The sequence below is a fragment of the Athene cunicularia genome (assembly GCF_003259725.1).
Source record: "Athene cunicularia isolate RWA chromosome 1 unlocalized genomic scaffold, athCun1 chr1_part2, whole genome shotgun sequence".
NCBI classification, from domain to species: domain Eukaryota; kingdom Metazoa; phylum Chordata; class Aves; order Strigiformes; family Strigidae; genus Athene; species Athene cunicularia.
This window is the reverse complement of record NW_020799092.1, coordinates 53,340,498-53,366,674: the sequence shown is the minus strand read 5'-3', so window position 1 is coordinate 53,366,674 and position 26,177 is coordinate 53,340,498. Positions and strand designations below refer to the sequence as shown.

Sequence of the window (26,177 nt, the reverse complement as noted above, 5' to 3'; positions counted from 1 at the left end):
AGAAAAGGCTAGGAAAAATACTTTGTTTCAAATCTGTTTTCCTTGGGTGCATTCTTTTTTTCCTTATCATAATTTGTTCTTCTGCTGTTTGTCATCTTTCCTCCCTGTGTTTCATCTCTACTTGATTTTTCTGCAGCTGGGCAATTATCCCTTTTCTAGCTAGTTGCCTACTTGGAACAGCATTTGATTACTAAATTGTAATGTCTCAGTCACAACACCTCTCATATAAATCATGGGTAGCAGCAACTGCAGTAAAATAATTCTTAACGGACAGCAAATGTTTAACACTGTCATGTCTGAACTCTAAATTTAATTTGGTGGTGTCACGAATGTGCTATTGCTGGGTATCAGAAAGTATTGTTTGTTAAGTCATGAGAGGATGAGCAGGACCTCTGGTCTGAGCTCTTTCAAGATCACCACATATTTAGTGGACTTCCCGCACCATTTGTCACCCTAACGTGGCATAAAGATGGACCAGATTCGCAATGAGTACACTTGGCATCGTCTCCTCAGACCTGTCACCATGCTGAGCTGGATCGCTGTCTGCCTCCCTTCTGTGGTTTTCGGAGAGACAGTTCCATGGATTATGCATCAATATGTGTTTTGTTTGGCAGGACGAATGGGAGCTGGAGAAAAGAAAAACGCCTGCAACGTACAGTATAGACGGCCCTTTGGCTGTGCAGTCCTCAGTATTGCAGATTTGCTGGCAGGAGATTCAAAGGATGACCTTGTCTTAAAAGTATACATGTAAGGAATGCTTCTTCTTAATTTTTACCTTAGAGTCAGTTTGCATCAGAAGCAGTGATGCTAAATGCAGTGTGAGTAAATAGCTGTGGCTCTTTCTGTTCTAAAAAAGTGTAGTAGCTAACTTTTTTTTTTTTTTGGTCACAGTGTGGAAATTTTGGCTAGTTCTACAGATGTCTTTATAAAATCAGATAACATTAAAGATAAAGATTACATCCTTTTAGATCTTTGTTTATGTTTCAGCACTTTCCACATCCTTGTAAGAGCTTCTGGAGCTCTTTTTTCATGGCAACATGAAGTGCTTTTAGGACTTCTTTAAACACATTGTACTGCATAGACAGCTAGTGAAAGTACTTTATAACCACAAAAAAAGCACGCAGAGTATATTTTTGTGAAATGAAGCAATTATATAATGGGAATAACAAGTGTAAAAGGCAACTAGTGCTGGAGAATGAAAAATCAAAAATAGATTTTAAAATAAATCATTGATGAAATAGTGGATTTTGGCGGATAGTATTTGGAAGAAAGTTCAATTTTCTAGTTGTAGCGACACAATGCATGTAATTTCCTGCTGATCTTGGACATTATAATATGAACTGTTTTGTGGAGTGGTCTATTCAAACTACATAAACTGGGGACACATACTAGTGTGTACACAAAGTTCTGCTCCTCCCAGCGTTAGCACTCAAATCTTGAAGGCATGGAAGTCTTTCAGACATCCTTTCTCCTCTCCTTTTTCCCTCTGTGCTAAATTATTGCTGCTGATCAGTGCTGCAGAGAAGCAATTCAGTGTGACAGTGGACATGTGGGCTGGCTCTTATTTAGACTCCTGGGATGTTAAAGTCAAATAAGTGTTTGCCGTTGGTTAACAAATTGTTAAATTTGTCTGCCTATTATATTATAATTTTTTTTTTAATCTTTCCTGCTTGTTTTAAAATAACAAAAACGATGGAAGAAGAAATGTCGCTCAAAACCAGATTTGATGCTAAGACTAACTCCAGTCTAAACCATGAAAAGTGATCATTAGAACATGGTCAACTTTTTTTTTATGGAAAAGCAGCTCTTTTCTAATGTATATTGACATGTAATTTACTCTTTCACTGGCTACCTCCTGAAGATCACATCCTGTTTTAAATAACTTTGAAGTGTACAACACAGATTTTTCTATCTGAGACAGGCTCCGAGTCCTGTGTTTCCTCTCGTGAGACAAGGTAGATTTCTGTGTGGTTTAGTGCTGAAGGGCAGATCTATATAGATGATGAACTTGGTCACGGCTGAGTTCCTGAGCATAATGTCTCATATCTTTCTCCCACCCCTTGCCACAGAAGCAGATATTTCCATGGTGCCTTTCTCAAATTGTAAGAGCACTCTCACCCTTTCCATTGAGACAGCCAGATTTATGGGGCTTTATTAGCTCCTACTACATTATTAGTTTCGTGAACAAAAGAGGATTTGTTTAGAAATGCATGGTGAAGTCGGTCTGAAAAACTTAGGTTCCTATTTCAGAGTTAAGTAAGTTATCATTTTTCTAGGTGCAACACAGAGAGTGACTGGTATCAGATCCATGAGAACATCATTAAAAAGCTGAATGCACGTTACAACTTGACAGGCTCCAATGCAGGTAAGTTGCCACATTTCTGTTTGCATTCTTAGGGTTTTCTTAGTTTGCAAATAAGTGGCTCTGTTTTAGAAGGACTAATGTCTATGAAAGAAATACTTTTTCACATAGAGAAAAATACTTGTTTTAAATGAAAATGTATGATATTGCTGTTCATGGGCACATTTAAGAAAAGTCACTGAATTTTCTTCTAGTAACTATGTAATATAAACTTTTACTCTGTGCTAAGGATTTACAGTTTGCTGTGGAGTTCTGTTCACATGTGGGGCTGATCAAATTAGTTAATTAGTTGAAATGACTGTAGAAAAATCTCATATGAACCCATTTTCCAGGTTGTACAGTATTTGTAATCCCTTTCATGTCGTAGACTTCATGATTCTTTAACTTGATTTCAAGCATAATGATTATCTTGAAAATGTGTGTTCAGCAATCTTGGATAACCAAGAAGCACATAAAAACTCATGTTATTTATCAGGACTGAAGTTACATATTTAACCATTTCTAATCCTACCATTTTCTCATACAGAATCTAGCCACGTATGTCTGTATATTTAAGGTTTAGAATAGCATGCATCTTATTGAACAATAAATATAAAAATAATGTAGTGAAAATACAAGAGCACATTACTGGGTAAGTATAATTTTGGGCTTCTGAGGAACAACCTACTACACTTGGTCATTCTGACTGTCCATGCAGTACCTGATTACTCTGTGATACATTGCTTATCCTATTTGATTCTCATGAAGTAAGAGTTCACAGTTAAACACCCAGTTGTCTTAGGAGACATTGGATAAATTTGTGTATGTGAATATTCAACATGAAAGACATATGAGACGTGAATTTTTTTCCAGGTTACAGGAGGCTGGAAGCTAAAGCTAGCAAATTGAAGATCAGTTACAATTTGAAAAGGACAGGAGGAGGGAGGGAAAGAGAGAAGAGCAGCACAGAATTCCAGTAGTGCATGTGAAGGTTGGAGTGGGAAAGAAGTGAGCAGTAATGCCACTTTAATGCCACTAACTATGAAAGGTTATTTACATTGCACATGTGAAATTTGTTCCTCTGCAACTGCTTTGCAGCCTGAAAAAGCACTTGCAAGGCTTTAGCAATATGTTCAGATACTTCTGCTGACACCTCATGGAAAATATTGTTGTTACACTACTTTTTATTTTTCCTTTGCTGTCTTTTTCTGTAACAGTACTGAATGGCTGGTTCTGAAGCCTTATTAGCCTTGTCTACCACCTTGCAGTTGTCAAAAAGAGAGAAAATCTTGCATTACAGGAGACATAGGTCTTTTCTGTCTCTTAGGATACGTTGTAGATATGATCCAGATGTAAAAGAACTTGCATTTTTGGTTTATATCACACTTGGCATTTTCAAATCACTTTAAAAAAGGAAACACAGAAAACAACAGTGAAGGTGCCTCAGACTATTGTCTGCCCTCTAGCCTTGTTCCCTCTTCAGATTTCTATCCTGTACAGTTTCTTTCAGCTCAGATTATCACACAGAGTCTTTAGTTTCCACAAATTGTTGTATTTCACTACTGAAATAATTTATCAGACAATTCATAGTGTTCTTCAGAAAAAGAAAAATTCTTTCAGTTTTCTGGGGAAAACTAAAAAGGAACTCGAAATGTATTTTCAGTGTCTTGCATGTAAAACACATAGTGCCAGACTGTATCATTGTATTTCACATTAAAACCCCAACTCTCCCAAACAGGAATTTTTCTACTTCAACTCCTGACAGTTCTTAAGTACAGAATCCTCTTGCATCTTATTCTCAGCTCATGTCTAAAAACGATCAAATAAAGTCAGATGACTATCACTTCTTAATACAGCCCAGAAAGGAGCCGGGTTCAGATGTTCATTCCCTTTTCTCTAGTTGCCTAGTGTAGGAGATGAAAAATGCAAAAACCAAATTGTGCAGCTTTTGCTGCATTTAGTATCGTTATCTCTTGCATTGAGTTTGCAGTATTTGTAGAATAAGTACTATAAGATCTAGATGATTTTGTAATTATTAAACAAACCAGGTTTCAGTAATATTTGCAGTTGAGCTGAGTGTAAAAACTATTTTTCCTGTAATATTTTTTCTTAGAAGGTAGTCACTTTGTTTTAAAATGCAAAAACCTGTGGAAAAATGGATATTCCTGCATAGAGATCACACCTAAATACATCAGTCTTTGAGGAAAATAACACATTTCTATTTCTGTAGCTGTAGGATCAGAGATCAGTGAAATGTATACTACTGGCTTCTCTCAAACCATGTATTATCATCCTTTATCCCTTCACGGTGTATTTTAGCTAGTGAAGCCTAGCCGAGTCATTGCTTTCATATCAAAGCTTGGGCTTCTGTCAAATGTCAAAATCTATTAGTAGGGTTTGCAATGTGGGTCATAGTTGAAGATTTTATTCTTTGGGTGTGACTGTAAATCTGTGCTCTGGACCTTTCTTGGGACTACAGTAAACAAATACTATTGGAAGTGGTTTGCTTTTCTCTTTAATAGAACAGGCACTAATGCCTTGTAAACTGTTATTGATCATGTAATAGCTGCTTCATTTGCCCCCAGAATTACTGTGCCACGAGTGAACCTGTTGATTTTTAAAATGGTCTGAAGTGTGTTTTAGGACAAGGGGCAAGAGAACAAGGCCAAAACCGGTTGTCATTAAACAAGGTTCTATAAAAAAAAACAAACCGAAACCAAACCAAAAACCAGATAATGCTACTCCAGTTGTACATACTTATTGCAGTATCAAGGATTTCTTTTTTCTTCTGATATTTAGTAAGAATTTGTCATGTGCAACTTTATATTCTTGCTTATAACACTATTTCTCTTTTCCCCAGTTCTTTAGACTTTCAAAAGTTGAAACATTGGGTTTTCTTGGTACATCATATGATGAGGAAGGGGTGTCTAGTAATTGGAACAGTTCTTTATGTCGAGTGATTAGACCAGTCCTTCAGGTTCTGAAGGCAGAGGGTTCTTGTCCACAAAAACTAGCCACTTACAACTGTGAGCAAGTTACACAGTTAAACAGTGATGGTTCTCAGTGTAATCCCTACTTAAATGACATCAGCATCTCCAAGTGCCTCCTTAGGCACAATATCTTCCTCTAGGTACCTAAAGCCTAAGGTAACTTTGATTTCCACCACAGCTTGAAGTTGAGAAAAGGTGGGTAGCTGAATGCTCCCCTGACACTACACCATCACAATACGGGTGAGCTAGTTTTAGCTGCTTGGTCACTAGGCTGAAAAAGAAATGCTGGAGATGATTGCTGTGAATCTCGTGCCTGTGCTCTCTGGGGAATGTATAAATATTCACTGGGTTTACCATAGAAATTATTTATTCCAGTGTTTGAGACATTCTTCAAAGACAGAAAATGTCTTGGTTCAGACTTTGATTTGGAAAAGGATTTTCAGTCTGTCTCACGTGTTCCAGAGGAGCATGCTAATTACTTGGCTTCTCAGACTTCCCTGCAGCAACTATTCAACTTTGTGTACAGTCAGAAAATATTCATTATACCATGGAGAAAGTGAAAGTGGCTCTAAAGCCTGCCGAGTAGCACATGATTTTCCTAAGTGTGATCTGTATTCAAGTCATCTTAGCAAATCCTATAGAGGAGAGACTTAAACCATGGTCTCGTGTTACATGTGAATAATTCTCCCCAGTGAGTTATCGTATGAAAAAACATACTAAAAAAAATTTATGAAAAATGCACTATAACTTCCTTTTCTTTCACCCTCCTTTAGAAGAAAGACTGAATAGCTTAGTTATAAGGGGATGCAAGACATTCCTTTTTTCTCTGCTCTTTACTTTTAAGTTCCTAACATTCTCATGTGTAAGGTCCTGTGTAAATGCTGATTTAGATTCCCTTATAACAAGTCTTGAAAAGCTGCATGTGCCTGATGCAGTAACTCTTGAGAGCTGAGACACAGATACACATGCTTTTCAGTTGTTACAGCAAAGGAGGTGAAAATCCTTTCAAATCCTATAGAGATTAAATTACTGATATAAGAAATTATAAACGTATCTAGGTGCTTTGTGGATTTGGACTCTTACACATATTCCATGAAAACAGCAAACATAGTGGGAAGGTCTTTTCCTGGGCCATTATGTTCTAATGCTCTGATGAACTAGACGAGCGTGATGTAATCTAATTGCATGTTTACTGAACACAGTGTGGCATAGCCAAGCTGACATTGCAGCTCCACTGGAAACACTGTTAATTATACATTAACTTTTATTGATGGGAGGGCCTTAAGCGACAAATTCAAAATGGTGGTGTTTATCTTGCCACTCTTCGCTGAAGCATACTCCACCCCCCACCCCACCCCTTATTTTTTTTCCCCTTTTAATATGGTGGTAGTGTTAAATTTTTAGCTACTTCATAGGGGATCAAAATACAGCTCTTGAAAAATCTACATAAATAGTGTTCTCTTGCACATAATTTAGGTTATGAAAAGAATAAAATCAGAAATTACTATGTTGTATCTCATAGTTGGCAAGATGAGTTTTTAAATATGATGGAGGCAAAACCTGAATTGGGAGGCTGTTTTTAAGGCGAATCCAGGTTGTAGTTTGATTGTTTTAAGTCTGTCAGCCACAGACTGTTAATTTCTTTCTTTAAAAGAGAAAGATGCACAAATAATTTTGTCAAATAGTTTACTGTCTATAATAAATTCAAACTTGTACCCATGTACATGTGCAAAAATCTGCAGGCAGAGTGTCATCCAAAATGATGATGCCTAACAAAAGACGACTGGTCAATAAATGCACAACTGCATAATGCCCAGATTAAAGCATGGAGGACTCAAAGCCCATATTGTTGACAGATGTTCACAAAAAATCCCATCAAGAGTGTTTTGCGGAGAAATCACTCCATAACTTTTGGGGTTATAAAGTGGGTATGTTTATTCAGCGCTGGGTGCATGGGGGATCGCTCCACCACAGGCATGCGCACCGTCTGCAGCTCTCGTCCGGCTTATATGTTACAAAATAGTGCATATTCATAAAACGCCTATACATATACAGAGTCTACCCCCGCCTCCCCTCGCTTCTCATGGTAATCAGGTCTCCTCTTCTTCTTCGCTGATGAACTTTTCTCCCTGTCGCTCTGCGCAGCCTCAGTTGTTCTCTGGCTTTCTTCCAGGCCAATGTTTTGGGGTTGTCTGTTTTTCAGAGACTAGGAGGGACTTCTCTTTGGGCTAGGAGTTAATCGCCTAGCAACGTTATCAGTACTTGATATGTCTTTTTCGAACAGTCCCATACACCTCCCCTTGTTTTTGCGCAGGCCTTGCACCATCAATCTAAGATTGTTTAGACTCCCTGTCTCAAAGAGGAAGGAAACTGTCATTTTAGGGGGGGGGGAAAGTTACTAATCAAATCATACAATATGTTAGGTTGAAAAAGTCCACAGGAGGTTATGTGGTCCAACACAAGTTCAAGGAGGAAACAGCTTCAAAGTGGGATCTAACTATTTTGAACCTCAGTGAGATTGCTCACTCAACACAAATTTCATTACACTGCTATCATTTTAATTCAACCAGACCAAAGTAAGTTTCATAAAGCAAACATCCTTGGTTTTAGGGAAGTAATGTTAACTCATATGTCGTTTTTTTCCCCATTGTACGTGTCAGTTGGCAATAAATCTCAGTCTAGCTCACTGGTCATATAAGACTTGGTCAGAGAAGGCACGAGGTAGACCAGCCCAATGCATGAACTCATCTGACAAGACACAAGTTCCGAGACAAGTATGGCAATGGAGGCAGTTGGCTAGAAACAGTGGTATGTGCTTTGGGGCAGTATATGTATTCCCATGCCTATTTACCTGCATTCAACGGCTTTTTGGCACTCTAATAATATTTTTTTCCATGGTTACTGTCAAACACTGAGAAATTAAAAAGCAGGTCCGTTTCCTCCCGTATTTCACAAAAAGTAAGCTTTGGCTTACAAATTCTTTGATTCAGAGGGGAAGCCTGTTGCAGTCGTTATTTACCTTGCATTGGAGAAACAGCAGAGGCCACGTGAAGTGAGATAACTGAGGAACATGATTTTGCCCACACTTGTATGGTGAAGAGCAACAAGAGATCAAATACAGCAGGGAATTGGTATCTCAATGTAAGTTTACAGAATGCAGTATTTCTAGGAACAGAGCTGCAGTAGTTTACAGTATTTTACTAGATTCAAGAAGTAGTGTGACCGTGTTTGCGTGACACTAACCCAGCAGTTCACAACATTACCCCACTCAGAACTGATGCAAGGAGAACTTCTTCCAGTGAATCAATGTGAAAATGTTCAGATGGGAAACAAAATGTGCATTCCCTGATGGAAGCAGCTGTAGTTGTTAGACACAAAAAGCAGGCTTAGGCTCACAGTGGTGAGGGAATTGAGTAGAGCTAGTAGAAATGAGGAGGAATGGGAGCAGGAGTGGTGACATGTACTTGACAGAGAAGATAGAACAGAATGAAGTACCTAACTTTTAACTATCTCCTGGGTGTATGATTAATCACAGAGAAGTTCTCTGGTGTTTGTCTTTTCTCAGCAGGGTTCACAGATGTTGGTGATGTATTTTGTATCTACACATCACTAACATTTAAACAAAAGTGTATTTGTTTAATTACTTTAGTTCTGTGACAGTTTATTAATCTGTCAGTTTTAATCTTTGTGACGTTTTGTGACAAGGAGATTGTGTATTCCATTTTGATGTGTTTAAGAATTAGTTGTCACTGAAGGCTGCTATTTGAAATACATTTAAAATGAGAATAGTGCTCATGTACTTCGGTAAGTACATGGTGAATTAAGGCCTTCCTGTTCTCAACAAATACTAAAGCTGAAAGATTAAGTATAGAGAATTTTGCACATAAATTGTTCAAGATCATTTGGCCCTGAACTACAACTCTGGCATATAAAAAAGCCAGATTTAGAGCAGGTTTTTTAGGCAAGGATTGGTAGAACTTTACTTTTTCAAGCAATTTTTACGGGGTGGATGATATTGTTCAGCAATCTAATATGAAACCCTTCTCACAAATTCAGGAGTAACCAAATCTTTAAAATTTGTAGCCTAATCTAGCATGTATTATTAATTATGGTGTAATAGTTTTGGGAAAAGATATTAATCCTTAAAAGTGGCAGACTTATAGACCAATCAGATATAATCTACCTTTTTACAGCAGTTCAAGCTTGTGGTGTTGTCTGTGAAAGTTGTGTTACCATAAGGACTTCAAAAATCACATTCAAGGTAGATTTTTTGTTTAGTTACCTGTAAGTGTCCTTCATATGGCATGACTTGTGGACTGTGCTGGAGATGAGTGCTGTTAGAAAGTCAAATTCATACTGTACTCTTTGGTGTTGCTGAAAGACTTGTTTTTAGAGAAGAATGAGTAATGTGCCATTGTGATACTGTCATGGACATCTTATATCCAGTAGAAGCTATGACTTTCTATTCATCTTGGTACTGTGATTATGGAATTATAGAATCATTTAGGCTGGAAAAGACCTTTAAGGTCATTAGGTCCAACTGTAAACCTAACACTGCCAACTCCAGCACTAAACCATGTTCCTAGGTGTCACATCTACACGTTTTTTAAACACCTCCAGGGATAGTGACTCAACCACTTCCCTGGGCAGCCTGTTCCAATGCTTGATAACCCTCTTGGTGAAGAAACTTTTCCTTATATGCAGTCTAAACCTTCCCTGATGCAACTTAAGGCCCTTTCCTCTTGTGCTATCTCTTGCTACATGGGAAAAGACTTGTTGCAACGTCGTTTCGGGTAGTTGTGGAGAGTGATAAGGTCTCCCCTCAGCCTCTTTCTTCAGGCTAAACAACCCCAGTTCTCTCAGCCACTACTTGTAGGACTTTTGCTCTAGACTCTTCACCAACTTCGTTGCCCTTCTTTGGACACATGTCTTCCTTGTAGTGAGGGGCCCAAAACTGAACACAATATTTCAGGTGCAGCCTCACCAGTGATGAGTACAGGGGGACAATCAATTCCTAGTCCTACTGGCCACACTATTTCTGCATATGATTGAAATGGCACCCAGTTTAAACCTGGAAGTTCCTAGCTAATGCTGCATAATGAGAATAGCTAGCTTGTATTTCCATCTGGGAGTTGGGTTAGTCTTAGCAATGAGATTTTTATAAGCCCCTTCTAAAAATTTTTTCTTCATGTTACTGTTAAATATGTGTTGTTGACTTCCTTTATTGTGTCTACTGAAACAATTAAAAGTCTTAACATTACTTCAGATGATAAACTATACAATATATATGTAACATTTTATCTCCTTCAAGGGTTATACTTAAAAATTCATTACAACATTACCTGGGCTTTTATGTTGGTGACTATTTCTTTATTTTAAATAAGACACTTAGTTGGAATGCACGTAGCTACATTTTTAATACGATGTGAAAGCTGTTTGCATGGCAGAGCTGCACATCATGAAGGAGAAAATAACATGCATTTCATTGGAACCTTTTGTCTGTTATTTGCATTAGAAGCAATATAAAACACATAATAGTAAAATTGTGCATTTTGTGCACTGTCTAATATTCTAGTTAATAAAACAGTATGTAAAAATGTAATTTTAACATTTTTTGAGCAAGATGATTCACCTTTGCAATATAACAGTGTAGTGTGGAAATGGGTATTGACATGCTGTGTGTATTGTTAATAGAAAAGGCCATCAGTGAGCTTACTAAGGTAAGAATTTGAGAAATTATCGCTGAGATCTTTATTGTCTGTATAAGGCAGTTAGACTAGATGCTTATAGCAGTCATTTAGCCTTCTGGTCCATTAACCTTCATCCGACAGTAATTCTGGCAAGAAATACATGAGGCTCTATCATCTCCCCTATCTCCCCTGTAAAAAATTCCAAGCCACTTTACTTGTGATAATTTGTGATAATTTTTGCATTTAAGTGTTTATGTTCCATGTGAAGAAGAAAAAAACCCCGACCTTCCACACTTGAGGGCATTTCTGAGAAAAACCTTAGGTACAAGAGCTCATTTAATTTGTGACCTCCAAGAAAGTTGTCAAAATTTGGCAAAGTCTGTTTGTCTTGCATTCTTTTTTACTGAGCTAAAACCCAGAATTTAAAGCTGAAGAAAAGAGAAATAGTTTGGAGTTTCCTCTGATAATTCAAAGTAATCACAGTCAAGTTTTTAACAAGGCCAGTTAAGACTGAATCTACATCTCCTCTTTTTCTCTCTGTTTCCAGACTGCAATTTGTTGGATTAACTACACAGATTTTGCTGTGGCCAAATTACACAAGATTTATACAATTATTTTTCCCAGATCATATTAATTAATTATTTTTTTAAAAAATTTTATTTTATTTTCCAGTAACAATGTGGAAATCTACGGGTTTTATCTTTGCAGTGGTAATTTGGACACTTTAAATACTACCAAAAACAGGAACACCTGTATGCCTTCAAGAATACTTTTAACACCCTTAGGCAGCTTTATCTGGACAGATGCCTTATTTTATGACCTTTCTTAAAATACAAACACTCCTGAATAGCATGCTGTCTGAGTTGTTTTGGTTTTTGTTTTTTTTTTTTTCCTATCAGCTTCCTGAGCAGCTGCTAGGCATTTCTTCTTACTATGATCTAGGGTTCTGTGTGCCACTACATAGAAGCTGAATGTAAATTCTTTCCCTTCCCCCCAGAAGCTCAAATGCAAATAAGTGTAAGCTTAATAAACAGTTGCCTTTTGTCATAACTAAATGCAGAAATCAATAATGCAGTACAAAAACTGTTTTAAGGTAAAATGACAAAAAACCTGGAATGCTTATTCAACAACTTGTCAATTTTCTGTACTCTCATCTGAATGATAAAAATAGTCTGTGGTGAACTATACTACAAGTTAATTGTGAGAAATTTCATGTGCTTGCAAAAGGAATAAAAGCAGATCTGTTTGCAATACCACAGAGTTCTGTAGTAATGCTTTCAAAACTGGAGTAAATAAAGAATCATAGCTAACATAAGAGGTTTTAATTACAACTAGGGAGGTAAATGAAATTTCTTCTGAGGGGACAGAGCTGCACTATGTACCTAATTAAAGAAAATGTGCCAGTCCTTCAGAGACTGGATAATCATTTTAGCTCCTAATGTTCTAGAAATGGAAAATGTATAGTTATGAAGTTTTCTAGATCTCATAGATGGTGTAATAATCATATCAACCTCAGTGAGATACAGTGTATGGTGGCATGTTGCAGTTTTCTATTTTGCTTTGTCCATGTACAGCTGTTCCATCAGGAATTACCTAATTTTTTCTAAACCTGATAATTCTGTTGTCTAGAGCATGAAATGAGATGTGAAAAACTGATGTTGACATACATCATCAGAGTGGAATCAGTTAAAACTGAAGGATGTAACCTTTCTTATATGACATGGAGTAATTTTTATGCTTGCTAACGTGCTTTACACTTCGTTATTTTTTCACTGGTCTGCAAGTCTGCATTACATCTTCATTCATCATATATGATGTGTTTTATATATGCCAAATACCTGTTCTTTGTTCCCTCTGTTCCTCCTAAAACTGGTTTTATTCTGCTTTTAAGGTCAGACTGTTTGATGACCAGTAATTGGCCACTGGTGAGCTGTTCATATGTCTGGGGCCCCACATGTGTACTTTCAAGGCCTCAGTTACAGTCACATGTCTTTACTCTTCGATGTTCTGTTTTAGTCTACGGTTATAGATAGCTAACTCTAGACAGAGTAACTACATGTTATAACTACCTATTGCATAAAAAGTATATATACTGAAGTGGGTTACAACACACAACTGTAAAAAGCTAAGCAAGAGCTAAAATAAAATAGATCTAATTTGCAGAGGGCACTTTGCAGAGTTCCCTGTTGGGGAAGGACCTCCTGCCTCCCTGGGACTGGGCTCCGGTCAGGTCTGGCTTTTGTAAATGTGGGCTGTGTAGAGATTCAGTATGTGGTTTCCTTGGTCTTATGTGTTTGACTTGTTGACTCCATTGTTTCCCATCCCTTCTCTGGGAGACTGCATGTCACCATTTATTCCACCCATTGTTGGTTGTGTGGTGGTGGTGTTGGGGTCAGTGGGGTTGATGTTGATTATGTATAGTCTGACTTGTTTGTACCCCCAGTGCTCACCCATGTACTGACCCTTTTGTATCAAATACAATTTGGTTATTGGTTCCTCTTTATGCTGGCTGTGTCCCTTATGCTAGGCCTAATAATTGGCAAAACACTCCAAGAGGAGCCTAGAGAGAGAGGAGGAAGAAACAGGCAACATCCTACTCCTCATGGCAAAGGACTTGGAATGCTGATAACTCGGTCCAAATATCCCACCTTCCTAGGTTGAAACCATTAATCTTAAGACCCCAGATAGGCAGGGGAAGGGTGAGCAAGGGGTAGATACTGGAAATGTTATGTGTATTTATGTCATTTTAACAATATTGTGTTTGGAATGTGTTAGTATAATTATAAATGGACAAATAAAAACACATTGATTAGACTCTTATAACTTTAATTGGGACTAAAAAGAAACTCCTTTTCATATACAGTGCCTTCCTTTTGTCCATCACAAGATCGTGATTGTAACAAATCAGCAGGAATTCAATCAAAGTATTCTGTAATTTGGGTATCATATTTCAGTAACAGTATTCATATTCAGATTTTAGATCCTTAATGCAGGGGGGCTGAGTTTCCCTGCAAAATCAGTGGTGCTTAGAGAGCAATCAGAACACTTAACAGGCAATTCTTGTCATTGATTATATAAAGTCCATATGCTCCAAACTTTAGCATTTTTACCAGGTTTATTAGATCTTCTCCTTCCCTTCTTGTCAGTTCCCTTTTCATTTGGCAGCTGAATCCTCAGTGGCAAGATTGTTAACTTGAAACCTTGGGTTTTGGAGGTTCTTCAGACTGTCTTCCCTGTGCATCTTTTCTCTGCTTCCTTTCTGGTTTAGTTTCACTCTTTCCTATTGTACTGGACTGTTTATACCATGTAACATTTTTAACTAACTACTCTCTTTAATCTGGTGTTTTTCATTATTCTGAAGAGTTGGGAGATGCATACCATTTATAATCTAAAGATGTATTTAAACCATAGGTGAAATGACTAACCCGTGTTTTAAGTGTGTTCACTGAGAGATTTTCTTGATGCTTTTGGATAAAAAAAGATGACTTAATTTTATAACAATGAATGCTATTAAATACAGACTGCTAGTACCTTTCTTGCCTTGCATGAGCAAGAACTTCAAATCCTTGACAGGCAGCTTATTTATCAAGTTAAAACTATTTTGCCATTGATGAGGGTTTTGACATTTATCTCATTTTTGAGCTAAATAAAATTCTTCAAGGAAATATGTGAAATTTATGTATAAAGAAAACTAATACTAACTGGATTTGAGGTCTACAACATTTGTTTAGAAAACATAATAACTTTACTCAACACCAGGCGGTGTCCAATATCCAATTAACGCTGTTGTGGTTGATGTGATCTGGAGCAATGGCAGATGTTGGTTTAGGTTTCCGAGGAAACAGTGCAATAGGGGCATATGGGTGTTTGAATATACATACGTATGTATAACAATTTCTTAAAATGTAAAGGAAGCAAGGTTGGAGGTGGGCTAATTATCCATATTTGTAAGTGTATAAGTCATAATACCCAGACAAGTTCTTCACAGCCAGCAATGAAAAACTTTTCACTTGTTCAAATAGTCTGAATTCTGCCTGTATGACTTCTTACCAGCCTCCTGTACCATCAGCTGGCCCCAGTGTTGTTTATTTTCTCTTCTACACCTATAATAATTGTCATTACTTCCTACAAGTTGTTCACTGGATAACTACAGAACAAATTCCCATTACTGAAATAATCAATATCCATGGCATTAAATGCAGTCCTTAAATAGAATAGACTTCACTGAATGTTTTTCTTTGTAAGATTTGTTTATGTATGCAGTTGGAGATATATAGGTGAGCTGTTTTTTATAAGAGAATGGAAGTGTGGTCAGAGTTGCCGAAATAGTGAGATGTAAGTGTAGGTAAGAGGAAAAAGATGTCATGCTAATTAGATCTCTGATCTCTTTGGTGTGGTAGCCTGCACTGGCACTACTTAGTACAGATTTTTCAACCTCTGACGTAAGAACCATCAGACTTTGAAGTAAATTTATTCAGTTAAACAGTAACATGGTTGTAGGGGAAATCTCTTCCAAAGCCAAACGGACTGATGACCTTGTTGTTCAGTTGGTGTGTACATGTTATTTAGTTAAGCTTAATCTAAAGTTAGTTATGACTCTGAGTTGTCTGTTTATCTCCAGTTAAGTGCATATGAAGAGTTTGTTCTTATCTTCTCCTTGATATGTATGTTGACATGTGATATGCTGTAGTAATGTTGGAGGTGAGGAAGGATGACTCTTCAAGTTGTGTCATCCTGACACTTGCCTCAGTGATAGTATTTGAAATAACCAGAAGGCATGCCTGTTGGTTTTGTTAATCTCAGCTGCAATGAAGTATAGTGTTTGCAGTTTATTTGTATACTGCAGATACAGTACATGAAGTTATTCCTTAGTTCTATAGGAATAAATATTAGAAAATTATTATATAGCCATCCTTATATTTCACATGTCCTCTAGCAAATGTAGGAAAGAGCATGATTGATTCAATCTGAACATTTAAAAAAAAATCAATCATTGTGAAAATACTGTGCCTAAATAAAAAAAATATTGATTATACTGTATTGGTTTATTAGAGTTTGTTTCTTAGTTTTTTAATTAATCAACTGTATAACTTTGTATCAGGTTAAATGATGCATTATAATGAGACTTTCACATTTCTCCATAGATAGGGACCATTGTGTTTGCACCTTTTCTTGCATACTGGTGAAGGCAGTATTGTATAGAAGGAATTGAAAAATTAAAATGGTAGCAAATATTACTGATTGACATTTTTCTAATTCTTTTTCCAGTTAAGGCCTTAGTCCATCCCTATTAAGATAATTTTGATCTGATGTGTCATCATAGCTCCGTTACATATCAGTAATAGTTTGCTAATGGTTTTTCATGGGTAGTTGTTTTCAAGTCTTTACTGATTTCTGGATGTTGGTACCCTTCCCAAATACATAAAAATTTTGAGGTGGGTTAGCTGGGTATTACTGAACTTCCTCTGAATTTTCTGAGTTGTCAGGAATACATATACACTTGCAAGTAGACATAATTTTTAAGATGTAGTGATCATCAATCTGTTTGAATGTCTTATTTTTCTCTGCTTTTCTCTTTATTTTCAGGTCTGGCAGTTTCTCTTCAGTTGCTTCATGGAGACATAGAACAAATTAGGAGAGAGTATACATCCATGTTTACCCATGGAGTATCCATAACAAGAAAACTAGGTTTTTCCAATATTATAATGCCTGGTAAGTTAAAAAGAAAAAAAACTCTGGATAAGCAGCAAAAATTAACAGCAAAAAAGATAAATTACTTAGGTTTCAGCTGCTTTCCAAATAAATACTGTATTTTAAAACTACTTAAACTTTTCCAGAGACTTTTATGTTAGTTTTTTTCAGATAGAAGAAAACTGTGTCCCGGTGGCCCCATTGCATTATACATTGTATAGTTACTATGACAGTGTCAAAAGGGCTTACAGCCGTAGCAGCCTTTTTCGAGAGATGGAACCCCACTTTCTAGAAGTGAAGATGACTAAATGTAAGACTGCTGATCTCTATGCAGAGAAAGAGATAACCAGCAGAACATTATGTTCTTAGGAGCTGGTAGTTTTCTAAACAAAGATTCATAGAGTTTCACTGACACTGTACAGCTTCTGATTTCATGAGGTTTGTGTCTCAAATACCAGAAATTAAGATACTGGAAAGGGATACTAATAGGGATGTAGAGATTTTACTTTGATTATGTTGTATGACAAAGTATGCAAATACTTAAACACATGGTAAGGAAGGTAGAAAGATTATGTCAACGTGAATGTGAAGATCATCATAGTATTATCTATAGTTCCATGCCATTTTTAAAAAGTTTAATGGGCTGCTGGAAATGATAAGTCAAATGTCTCTTTAAAGGAAAAGCATACTTACAAGCAGACAGTTTGGCATGATTATGGTGTTGTGTTGCTGCTGAGAAATGTTGCAGGGAGGAGCTCACTTCTTAAGTTCAGCTGAGTCCACACACAGTGCCTTGACTCTCAAATGTAAATCATCCTCATGACTTGCAGATTTTTAATAGAGACTACATTCTTCTTATCAAGATCTGTCTTTGCATTCCTGTGTACCTAAATCAGAAGTAAACTAAGGTTCCAAGGGAAGAATAAATAAGCTTCGATACTTCACTAATCAAGGAGGTCTTAAATAGGCATTTAAAACTCAGTAATGAGACTTGGATTTAGCTATGGGCATGTATTTCTTTTGAACTCTGCCTGAAACTTGACAACTGAGAATTCACTTGTGTTCTTACTGCCAATTAAACATCTGTCCTTCTGCATCCTTGATCAGTAGTTCCAATAACTTAAAAACATGCACAGAACACAAGTTAATAAAACTGTTTTAGCATTATTACGAAAATACTCTGCTGGTGTGACTGCAATATTTAGAACAATAAAATGCATGAGTCAGGTGCCATTTAATTTGAAGGTAGATATATATGTATACCTAATGGAAGCATTCAGTTGAAATCTTATGACATAATAGCTAGGGTTTATTTATTGTATTACTCTTGGACTTGTAATTTGAATCAAATGAGTGTTGTAGATAATATGGCTGAAAACAGTGGAAACAGTTTTATTGAGCATGTTATAACTCCCATTAAGAAACCCTTCTCCATTTATCTGTGATTTACTGACCTTCTGCTGTGTTACCAAATTTTCTAAGTTCTATAAATAGCTCTCATATCACCTCACTTTCCAGTTATGAAATAATGTGATGTACTAAACTGCAAAAAAACATGTTATAGCAGAGTACAGCATAATCAGCTGCTGGAGGAGTTTCTCAACTCAGTTTCAAAGAATTGTGCAGGCTGTTTGTCCCTTTTTTAGTTAAAAAAACCCAATATATGGGTTCTGATATACTGCTTTCTCAGTCCAAATGTATGCATTACTTCAGTTTAGAAAATGTTCAACTTATATTCTGTGTTTACTGGCATAGGAGATGTTTATCATAAAGAGAAATAATCACCTCACTCTTGCAATGATGAGTTCCAAGGGGTAAGGAGAGCAGTATGCCTTAGGCACTGAATTGCCTTCAAGAACCTAGCCTTTGAAATGCTTTTTTCTTTTAAAGCTCTCCTTTCATTTTGTTTCTCTTCTAGTGTCTTTCTTCAGACATAAATTAGAGAACTTCGTCTTTTGCCACTGGAAAGAGTCATTAATTAGATCTCATTTTATATTTTTTTTTTTAAATAAGTATGTTGCTGTGGCTAATTAGCACTTAGTCTGGTTCAGAACCCTAACCTCTTGAATAATTCAATAAAATACTTCATGCTGCTAAACTACAGTATCTCTTTTATAAACACCATATTTTAAATCTCTCTCCTATTCTGGTGTTTTTAAACTCTCTCTGACCTTCATTTTTTCATCATATCAATCCTGTTCTCTTTGGAGGTTTTTCCATTAAAAGTAACTAGGATCAACATATATGTCAGACCAGAATTTTGTTGACAATGATAATGCATGTTTTTATAGAGCAATGTTTTTTATGTCACAGGAGCCTGACAGGGTGAAGCCACAGAATGCTCTTTCCAGGACCTGTGGAATTTTTAAATTAAGAACTCCAAGTATTTTAGGAAATGAAGTAGATGGCTAGAATCAAAAAGGCTGTGAAATAAGCAGCTCACTTTATTCTAGCTGACAGAAGGACAGGCAGTGAAAGTGCCTTCTTCAACAGTCTCATCAACATGCATTTTCTAGGCTTAACATAGATTTAAGAGCAGTCTCTATACAAGCACTAGAAAACTCCTTTACAGCATCCGAGTGTGGCAGTCTACAGATGCACAAGTGAGTATTCTCAGATAGCTCTGCACAGTATCAAAGGACAACTGTGCTGACACCCTGAATTTCTGTGCTCACTGTTTCCTGTAAGGGCAGACATTATTTAGTATACACAATTTAGCATGTAATATTTATGAACAATACACTTTTTGAGCAGTACTTTGAGATTAACATACATAACAGATAATGGAATGGAAAAGCCCTTTTGTATTTTTCTATACATACTTTTACCAGCTTTTTGGCCATTTTATGTAGTGTGCTCTTATGGAATCTGTTTCCAAATTTGACTTGCAGTATCAGTGCATAACTTCAGTGCTGCATGTGCTCATGTGTTCTAGCACATACCCATGTACATACTGTTTCGCATCTTTGTGGAAGATACCTAATTCCATAAAAAAGCCTGATCATCAGTGTGTGTTGTCTGGGGGTTTTAGAATTGGACTAAACCATAACGCAGCTGTTTGTCTAGATGGGGACTTACAGGAGGAGCCATAGCTTCCATCTAGGACTGCTAGTTGTAAACAGGCTCCAAACTATCATGTGACAGGCATCCATACAGTTGCACACCTTTCTCATGCTTATTAGACCAGAACTGCATCTGCTTTACTTTAACTACGCTGTTCTTAATGCTAAGTCTATTACTGATAGTAGCTGTCTTGACTATTTGGTATGTTCAAAGCCAAAATCCATTCAGCATGAGACACTAGCACATAAGTAATCTCATGTCTTTGTGTAGAATCCTTCTTTCACTAAGCAATTTTGTTAGGTCCAACCCTTGCTTCCTGGAACTTTACCTACAAACTTACTCTATGCAGCTTTGTCTATAATATCAAAGATAGTTCCTACTTAAAACAGCTATAGATAGAATTTTGAAAGGCTCTATCTTACAGAGGACAGCAGCTCTCCTCCAAATGTCTGAGTCCATAAAATGTATTGCAGTGTATAAACAATTGGCCTGTTGGCTGACAAATCATCAGATTTTCATAGATGGATATCATTTAGCTTTAGACACCTTTTTTTCAGCTTATGATGTGAACTGGTGGCATTACCACTGTTGAGATGTGACCACCACTTGCTTTGGGTTAAGATCAGAGTTTATATTCCTTCCTGTTCATCCAAACTCTTATGATATTAGAAGAAGTTTAAGAATTGACAAGTCATTACAGTGGTATTACACTGACCATTGTTTTACTTGTGTGTAAGCTGAGAGGGTCTATAATGATGGTATCTATAGCTGAGCTAGTCAGTCCTGACTGCAAAGTTCTTGGCTTGTAATACTTCATTCTGAATTTTTTGATCCACTTCTAATTCTGTGAAATGATTTCACAAATAACATAGCTAAAGACTCTACATGAAGCTGCAGTATTAATTTCTGTTATGTAATTTTCATAGTTTCAGACTTATTTGTCAAACAATAAAAGTTGCATTTCGTTTTTCAATTTTCTGTTGGTTTCTTTACCATTTCTGTTCATTCAGCAGATGGAATGAACTGCCAAGGGTGTTGCAGTGCTTTTAAGTTTCCTACATTAAGCTTTCATATGCTTAATTTAGGAAAAATAACTTAGGTTTTTTAGCGTCACATCTGTGTTGCTTTGCATTTGTCGGCTTTGAACTTCATTAGATGTCCTTTAGCTGTTCGGTTAAATCTCATCAGAATTCTGTCTTTGAAAGCTCCTGAATATACTTGTTACTCCCTCATCTGGATTACTAAAAGGTCTTTTATTCTTTTCATATGCAAGTACACACTCTCCAGTCTTTCTTACTTTCTATTTTCAGAAGCATTTAAAATTAAAACTCGAACTAGAATATTTGGGGTTTTTTTATACAAATGATCTCACAAAATGCTATCCTTGTGATAACATGCATTTTTCAATGATGTGAGTCTGGAGAGAAAAAATGTAAAGAAAGCTAGGGAATCTCTTGTCTTTGTCATGATGAGTGTCTGTATCTTGTCAGTGAGCTCAGACTCATTACTGAGTTGTTGATTCTAGGAAATAAATGTCTGACACAAGCATTTTTCTCCCACAAGCAGTAGTATGAATTTTTCCAATCTTCTTTATCCTGAATGGAGTACAAACAGCCTAAATTTAACACCTGCCATTGTTTGCTGTTCTGATTTCCAAGAATCCAGAAATACATATTTTTAATTACTGAAGGCAATATTGCCTGGATATTAGTTACACAAAATAAGTTTAACCAGTATTGTGGAGTAAAGACACCCTGAATTTTGACCTTTCATGAAACTGTAGTACTGTGGGGGATATCCTCTGCTTTCCAAATCCTTTTTTAATACTTTTTTCTTAAAGCTTTGATCCTATCTACCAAAGGAATTGTCATTTCTACAAGTCACTAGAGAAAACAAAGATACTAATACATGACTACACACTTAGTTAGACAAGTGCGAGGAACTTCTGTACTGTTTTGCTTCTCCTTCCCATCTCTGTCATATTTTTCTCGGTTGATTAGGAACTGAAGGAAAAATAGAACTATGGAAGGGGAAGAAAAGCCATAATTTAATTGGGCTTCCCTTGATTTGAAGTCTCTGGAAGTAGAGAATGGGGAAAAGGGTCTTCTGAAGTTACAGTATTTACAGTATTCTTTTGAGCATAGAATAAGCAGTGATGCATGGGAAGTTTATACAAGAATAGTTATGGCTTGGAAGTCTTTCTTCAATAAACCATGTAAGGAGCACAAGCAAACTAACAAGTGAATGCTTTAGCTCTGTAAAAATAAATGGTCTGTCAAAATTCTGCTGGAAATATTTTCTTTATATCATAGCTATACAAAATCAACAGGTCAGAGTTTTCTGCTAAAACAGCTCGTAAGTCTTTTATTCCTCACTTGTTCAAAGCAACTGGTTTTACATCTTATTGTTAAAAAGGAAAAACAAAAAAAGCTACAGAGCAATTGGGTCTTACAAGGTAGATCTACAATCCATTTGAAATCTGAAAGTATTGCAGTTTGAGAATCCCTTGTAAAGGGCATTTCATTTGCTTACTCAGTTGTTTTCTGATGAGTGTTTCTTAGCGCTTGTTGAGAGTTACTGTAATAAAGCTGAAAATGCAGATAATGCTCTGTTGAAAAAGGACAGGAGGGTAACTGAGAAAAGAAATCTATCTGCCTTTGATTTAAATGCCAAAGCTTGCTTAATCCAATAATAAAAAGGCAGGCCTGTTACCAAAGTCACCAATGCTCACAAAATTCTAACACATGCAGATTTGTTTTAATGTTAGCCTTATATAAATGAGAATATAGTGATAATATAAAAACTAGATAGCAATGTATAAATAATAGAAATGGCTTATTTCTTATGTCATATACTTAAATGCAGACACACACTCTGCCCCAAATAAGTTTTTGTTAAGTATCATCACCCAGAGGGTACTGATCTCAGACCTTTTCTTTGTATATATATATATATTTAAGCATGGAGTACATTTTCGCATTCTTGATTCATGTGAATGTTACTCATGTTGTGAGTAATTATTGTGAGTTGTTCTTTGCCACAATAGTGGAGAAGTTGCTATATGGGGAGAAAGCACTGAACAGACAGCTGATTGGTGGTTGTCATGGTCTTTAAATCTGACACATGTTTACTGGCAGCTTCAAGCATGTCAGTGAGATTTGCCCTGCTTCTTAAAAGTGCTGAATACATTTGCTGATAAGCAGCCAACCACTCTTTTGGTATCTTCTACAATGCAAAAAAAGAAATTGTTTCAGTAATAGGATTTCACTTCCTACAGTGATGAAATTCTTTTTGAAATGCAGTGTGCCTGTATCTTCCAGAGTTGGTCTTCTTAAGATGCTCTTCTCTCCAGTAACATCGTTGTAACTATGATTTTCACGAATGATGCCAGATTGCTTAACTTGAATTTTTTATTGTGTTGTTTTGGTTTTTTTTTTTTGTAATTAAATACAACTGGATGATGTGTAAGAAATCTGGAAGGGAAGGCAAAAGAGCAGCGTGGCTGAGTAAAGACATGCTGGTCAAACTAAAGGGCAAAAAGGAAATACACAGGTAGTGAAAGCATGGAGAGTCATCCTGGGAAGACTGCAGGGACATTACCTGGTTGTGTAGGAATGGGGTCAGGAAGGCCAAGGCACAGCTGAAGCTGAATCTGCAAAGGCTTCAAAGCATAGTAAGAGCTTCTTATAGGTATGTCAGCCAGAAGAGGAAAGTTGAGGAGAACATATCCCCCTTTATGAACAAGACCGGCAAACCGGTAACAGCAGATGAGAAGAAGGCTGAGGTACTCAAACTTTTTTGCCACAGTCTCTCTTCCCACACATCTTTGAGTGGATGAACCTCAAGGCAGGGACTGGAGGAGCAAAGTCCCTCCCACTGTAAGAGAAGATCAGGTTCAAGACCACCTGAGGAACCTTAAAATATGCAAGTCTATGGGACCTGACAAGATGCATCCCTGAGGGAATTGGCTGATGTAGTGGCCAAGCCACTGTCCACGATATTTGAAAAGCCATGGCAGTCAAGTGAAGTCCCCAGTGACTTGGAAAAGGGAAACATTGCACCCATTTTTAAAAAGGGTGGAAAGGAGGACCCTGAGAGCTACTGACCTGTCAGCCTCTGTGCCTGGGAAGATCATGGAACAGATCCTCCTAGAAGCTATGTTAAGGCATGTGGAGAACGTGGAGGTAATTCAACACAGTCAGCACTGCTTCACCAAGAGTGAATCTTCCCTGACCAATCTCATGGCTTTCTACAATGGAGTGACTGTATCAGTGAACAAGGGAAGAACTACAGATGTCATCTGTCTGGACTTATGTACAGCCTTTGACATGGTCCTCTGCAACATCCTTATGTCTAAATTGGAGAAATAAGGATTTGATGGAATGTTCAGTGGATAAAGAATTGGTTGAATGGTCGCATCCAGAGGGTAGTGGTCAATAGCTCAGCATTTACCAGATAGCCAGATGGACACCACTTGACACTGATCTCTCCCAGGGGTCTGTACTGAGACCAGTACTGTTTAACATCTTCATCAATGACAAACAGTGGGATCAACTGCACCCTCAGCAGATTTGCAGATGACATCAAGCTGATTGGTGTGGTTGACAAGCCTGAGGGATGGGATGCCATCCAGAGGGACCTAGACAAGCTTGAGAAGTGAGCCCGTGTGAACCTCATGAGGTTCAACAGTGCCAGGTGCAAGGTTTTGCACCTGAGTGTGGGCAACCCCCTGTATCGGCACAAAGTAGGGGGAATGAAGGGATTGAGAGCAGCCCTTCAGAGAAGGACTTGGGGCTACTGGTGGGTGAAAAACTGGACATGAGCTGTCAATGTGTACTTGCAGCCTAGAAAGCCAGCTGTATCCTGGGCTGCGTCAAAAGAAGCGTGACAAGCAGGTCAGGGGAAGTGATTCTGCCCCTCTACTGCAGTCTGGTGAGACCCCACCTGGAGTACTGTGTCCGGCTCTGGCGTCCTCAGTACAGGAAAGACATGGACCTGTTGGGGTGGGTCCAGAGGAGGGCCACAAAAATGATCAGAGGGATGGAGCATCTTCTATGAGGATAGGCTGAGAAGTTGGGCTCCAGGGAGGCCTTACTGCAGCCTTCCAGTACTTAGAGGGCTTTATAAGAAAGATGGAGACAGACCTCTTAGTAGAGGCTGTTGCGATAGGACAAGGGGTGGTGGTTTTAAGCTTAAAAGAAGATAGATTTAGACTGGATATCAGGAAGAAATTCTTTCTTGTGAGGGTGGTGAGACACTGGAACAGGTTGCTCAGAGAGGTTGTAGATGCCCCCTTCCTGGAAGTGTTCCAGGCCAGGTTGGACAGGGCTTTGAGCCACCTGATCTAGTGGCTTATTGCTGGAGGGTTGGACTAGATGACCTTTAAAGGTCCCTTCCAACCCATACTGTTCTATGATTCTATGAAATCATCAAAGTTCAACTAGCAGAAAGGCACTAGCAAGAATTTAGTGTTGCTATATATCCAGGACTTAATCTCTTCTTCCTGACTCCCCAAAGGGTATATATTAATACACTCATATATTTTGATAGAAGTATTTAGAACCTCCAGGTTGTGACTACTGCAAAGGTGATGAGCTTGTAGTGTAACTTGTTGAAATTTAGGCTAGATGCTGGTGGTCAGTGCTGCATCACCCAGACATAAAGGCACCTACTTTTGAATTGAGCTCTTCTGTCTTGTTCCATATGTTACTATAAACTGCTTTTTCTTATCATAACTTTAGCTGTGCCAGTTCCAAGTTTACTGGGCTGCAAAGGTAGTGGAAGACTGCCCTTGTCTTTTATCTTCCGGCTTTGATTTTTACTGTCAGTATATCAGCATGGGTAGTAACATCATAGAATACCCTAGCTAAAAAAGGCATAGATGGCATGGATTGACACAGAGGTAGGAGGCAAGGTGGACTAAGGGTCCGTAGCTCTCTCCTCAAGTTATAATTACCTCTATGTGTTTTCCCACTTAGAGCAGCTACACAGCTCTTGTCCCATTCTACAAAGTATTCTAAGGACTTTTTCTCTAAAACATTCTGTATCCACAAGATTTACATCCTGGATAACACAGAATCACAGATCACACAGAGTCATTCAGGTTGGAAAAGACCCTTGGGATCATCAAGTCCAACCATCAGCCCTACTCTGAGTTCTCCCCTACATCATATTCCCCAACATCTCATCTAAACGACCCTTAAACGCATACAGAGATGGTGACTCCACCTGGGCAGCCTATTCTGCCGTCTGACCACTCCTGTGAATTTTTTTCCCTAATGTCCAGTCTAAACCTCCCCTGTTGCAGTTTAAAGCCATTCCCTCTTGTTCTGTCACTAATCACCTGTGAGAAGAGACCAGCACCAACCTCTCTACAATGTCCTTTCAGGTAGCTGTAGAGAG

The 26,177-nt window shown here is 37.6% G+C and overlaps 1 protein-coding gene across 3 annotated transcripts in view; it reads left to right on the top strand.

Moving 5' to 3' along the window:
• Positions 1-26,177, top strand: part of DOCK4 (dedicator of cytokinesis 4) — a 245,515-nt gene that overhangs the window by 117,197 nt on the left and 102,141 nt on the right. For all 3 annotated transcript variants that reach the window (XM_026867923.1, XM_026867922.1, XM_026867921.1), the window contains exons 11-13: positions 615-747; positions 2,277-2,365; positions 16,608-16,733. In XM_026867923.1, coding sequence (XP_026723724.1) covers positions 615-747; positions 2,277-2,365; positions 16,608-16,733 — 348 coding nt within the window. The remainder of the gene's footprint in view (positions 1-614; positions 748-2,276; positions 2,366-16,607; positions 16,734-26,177) is intronic.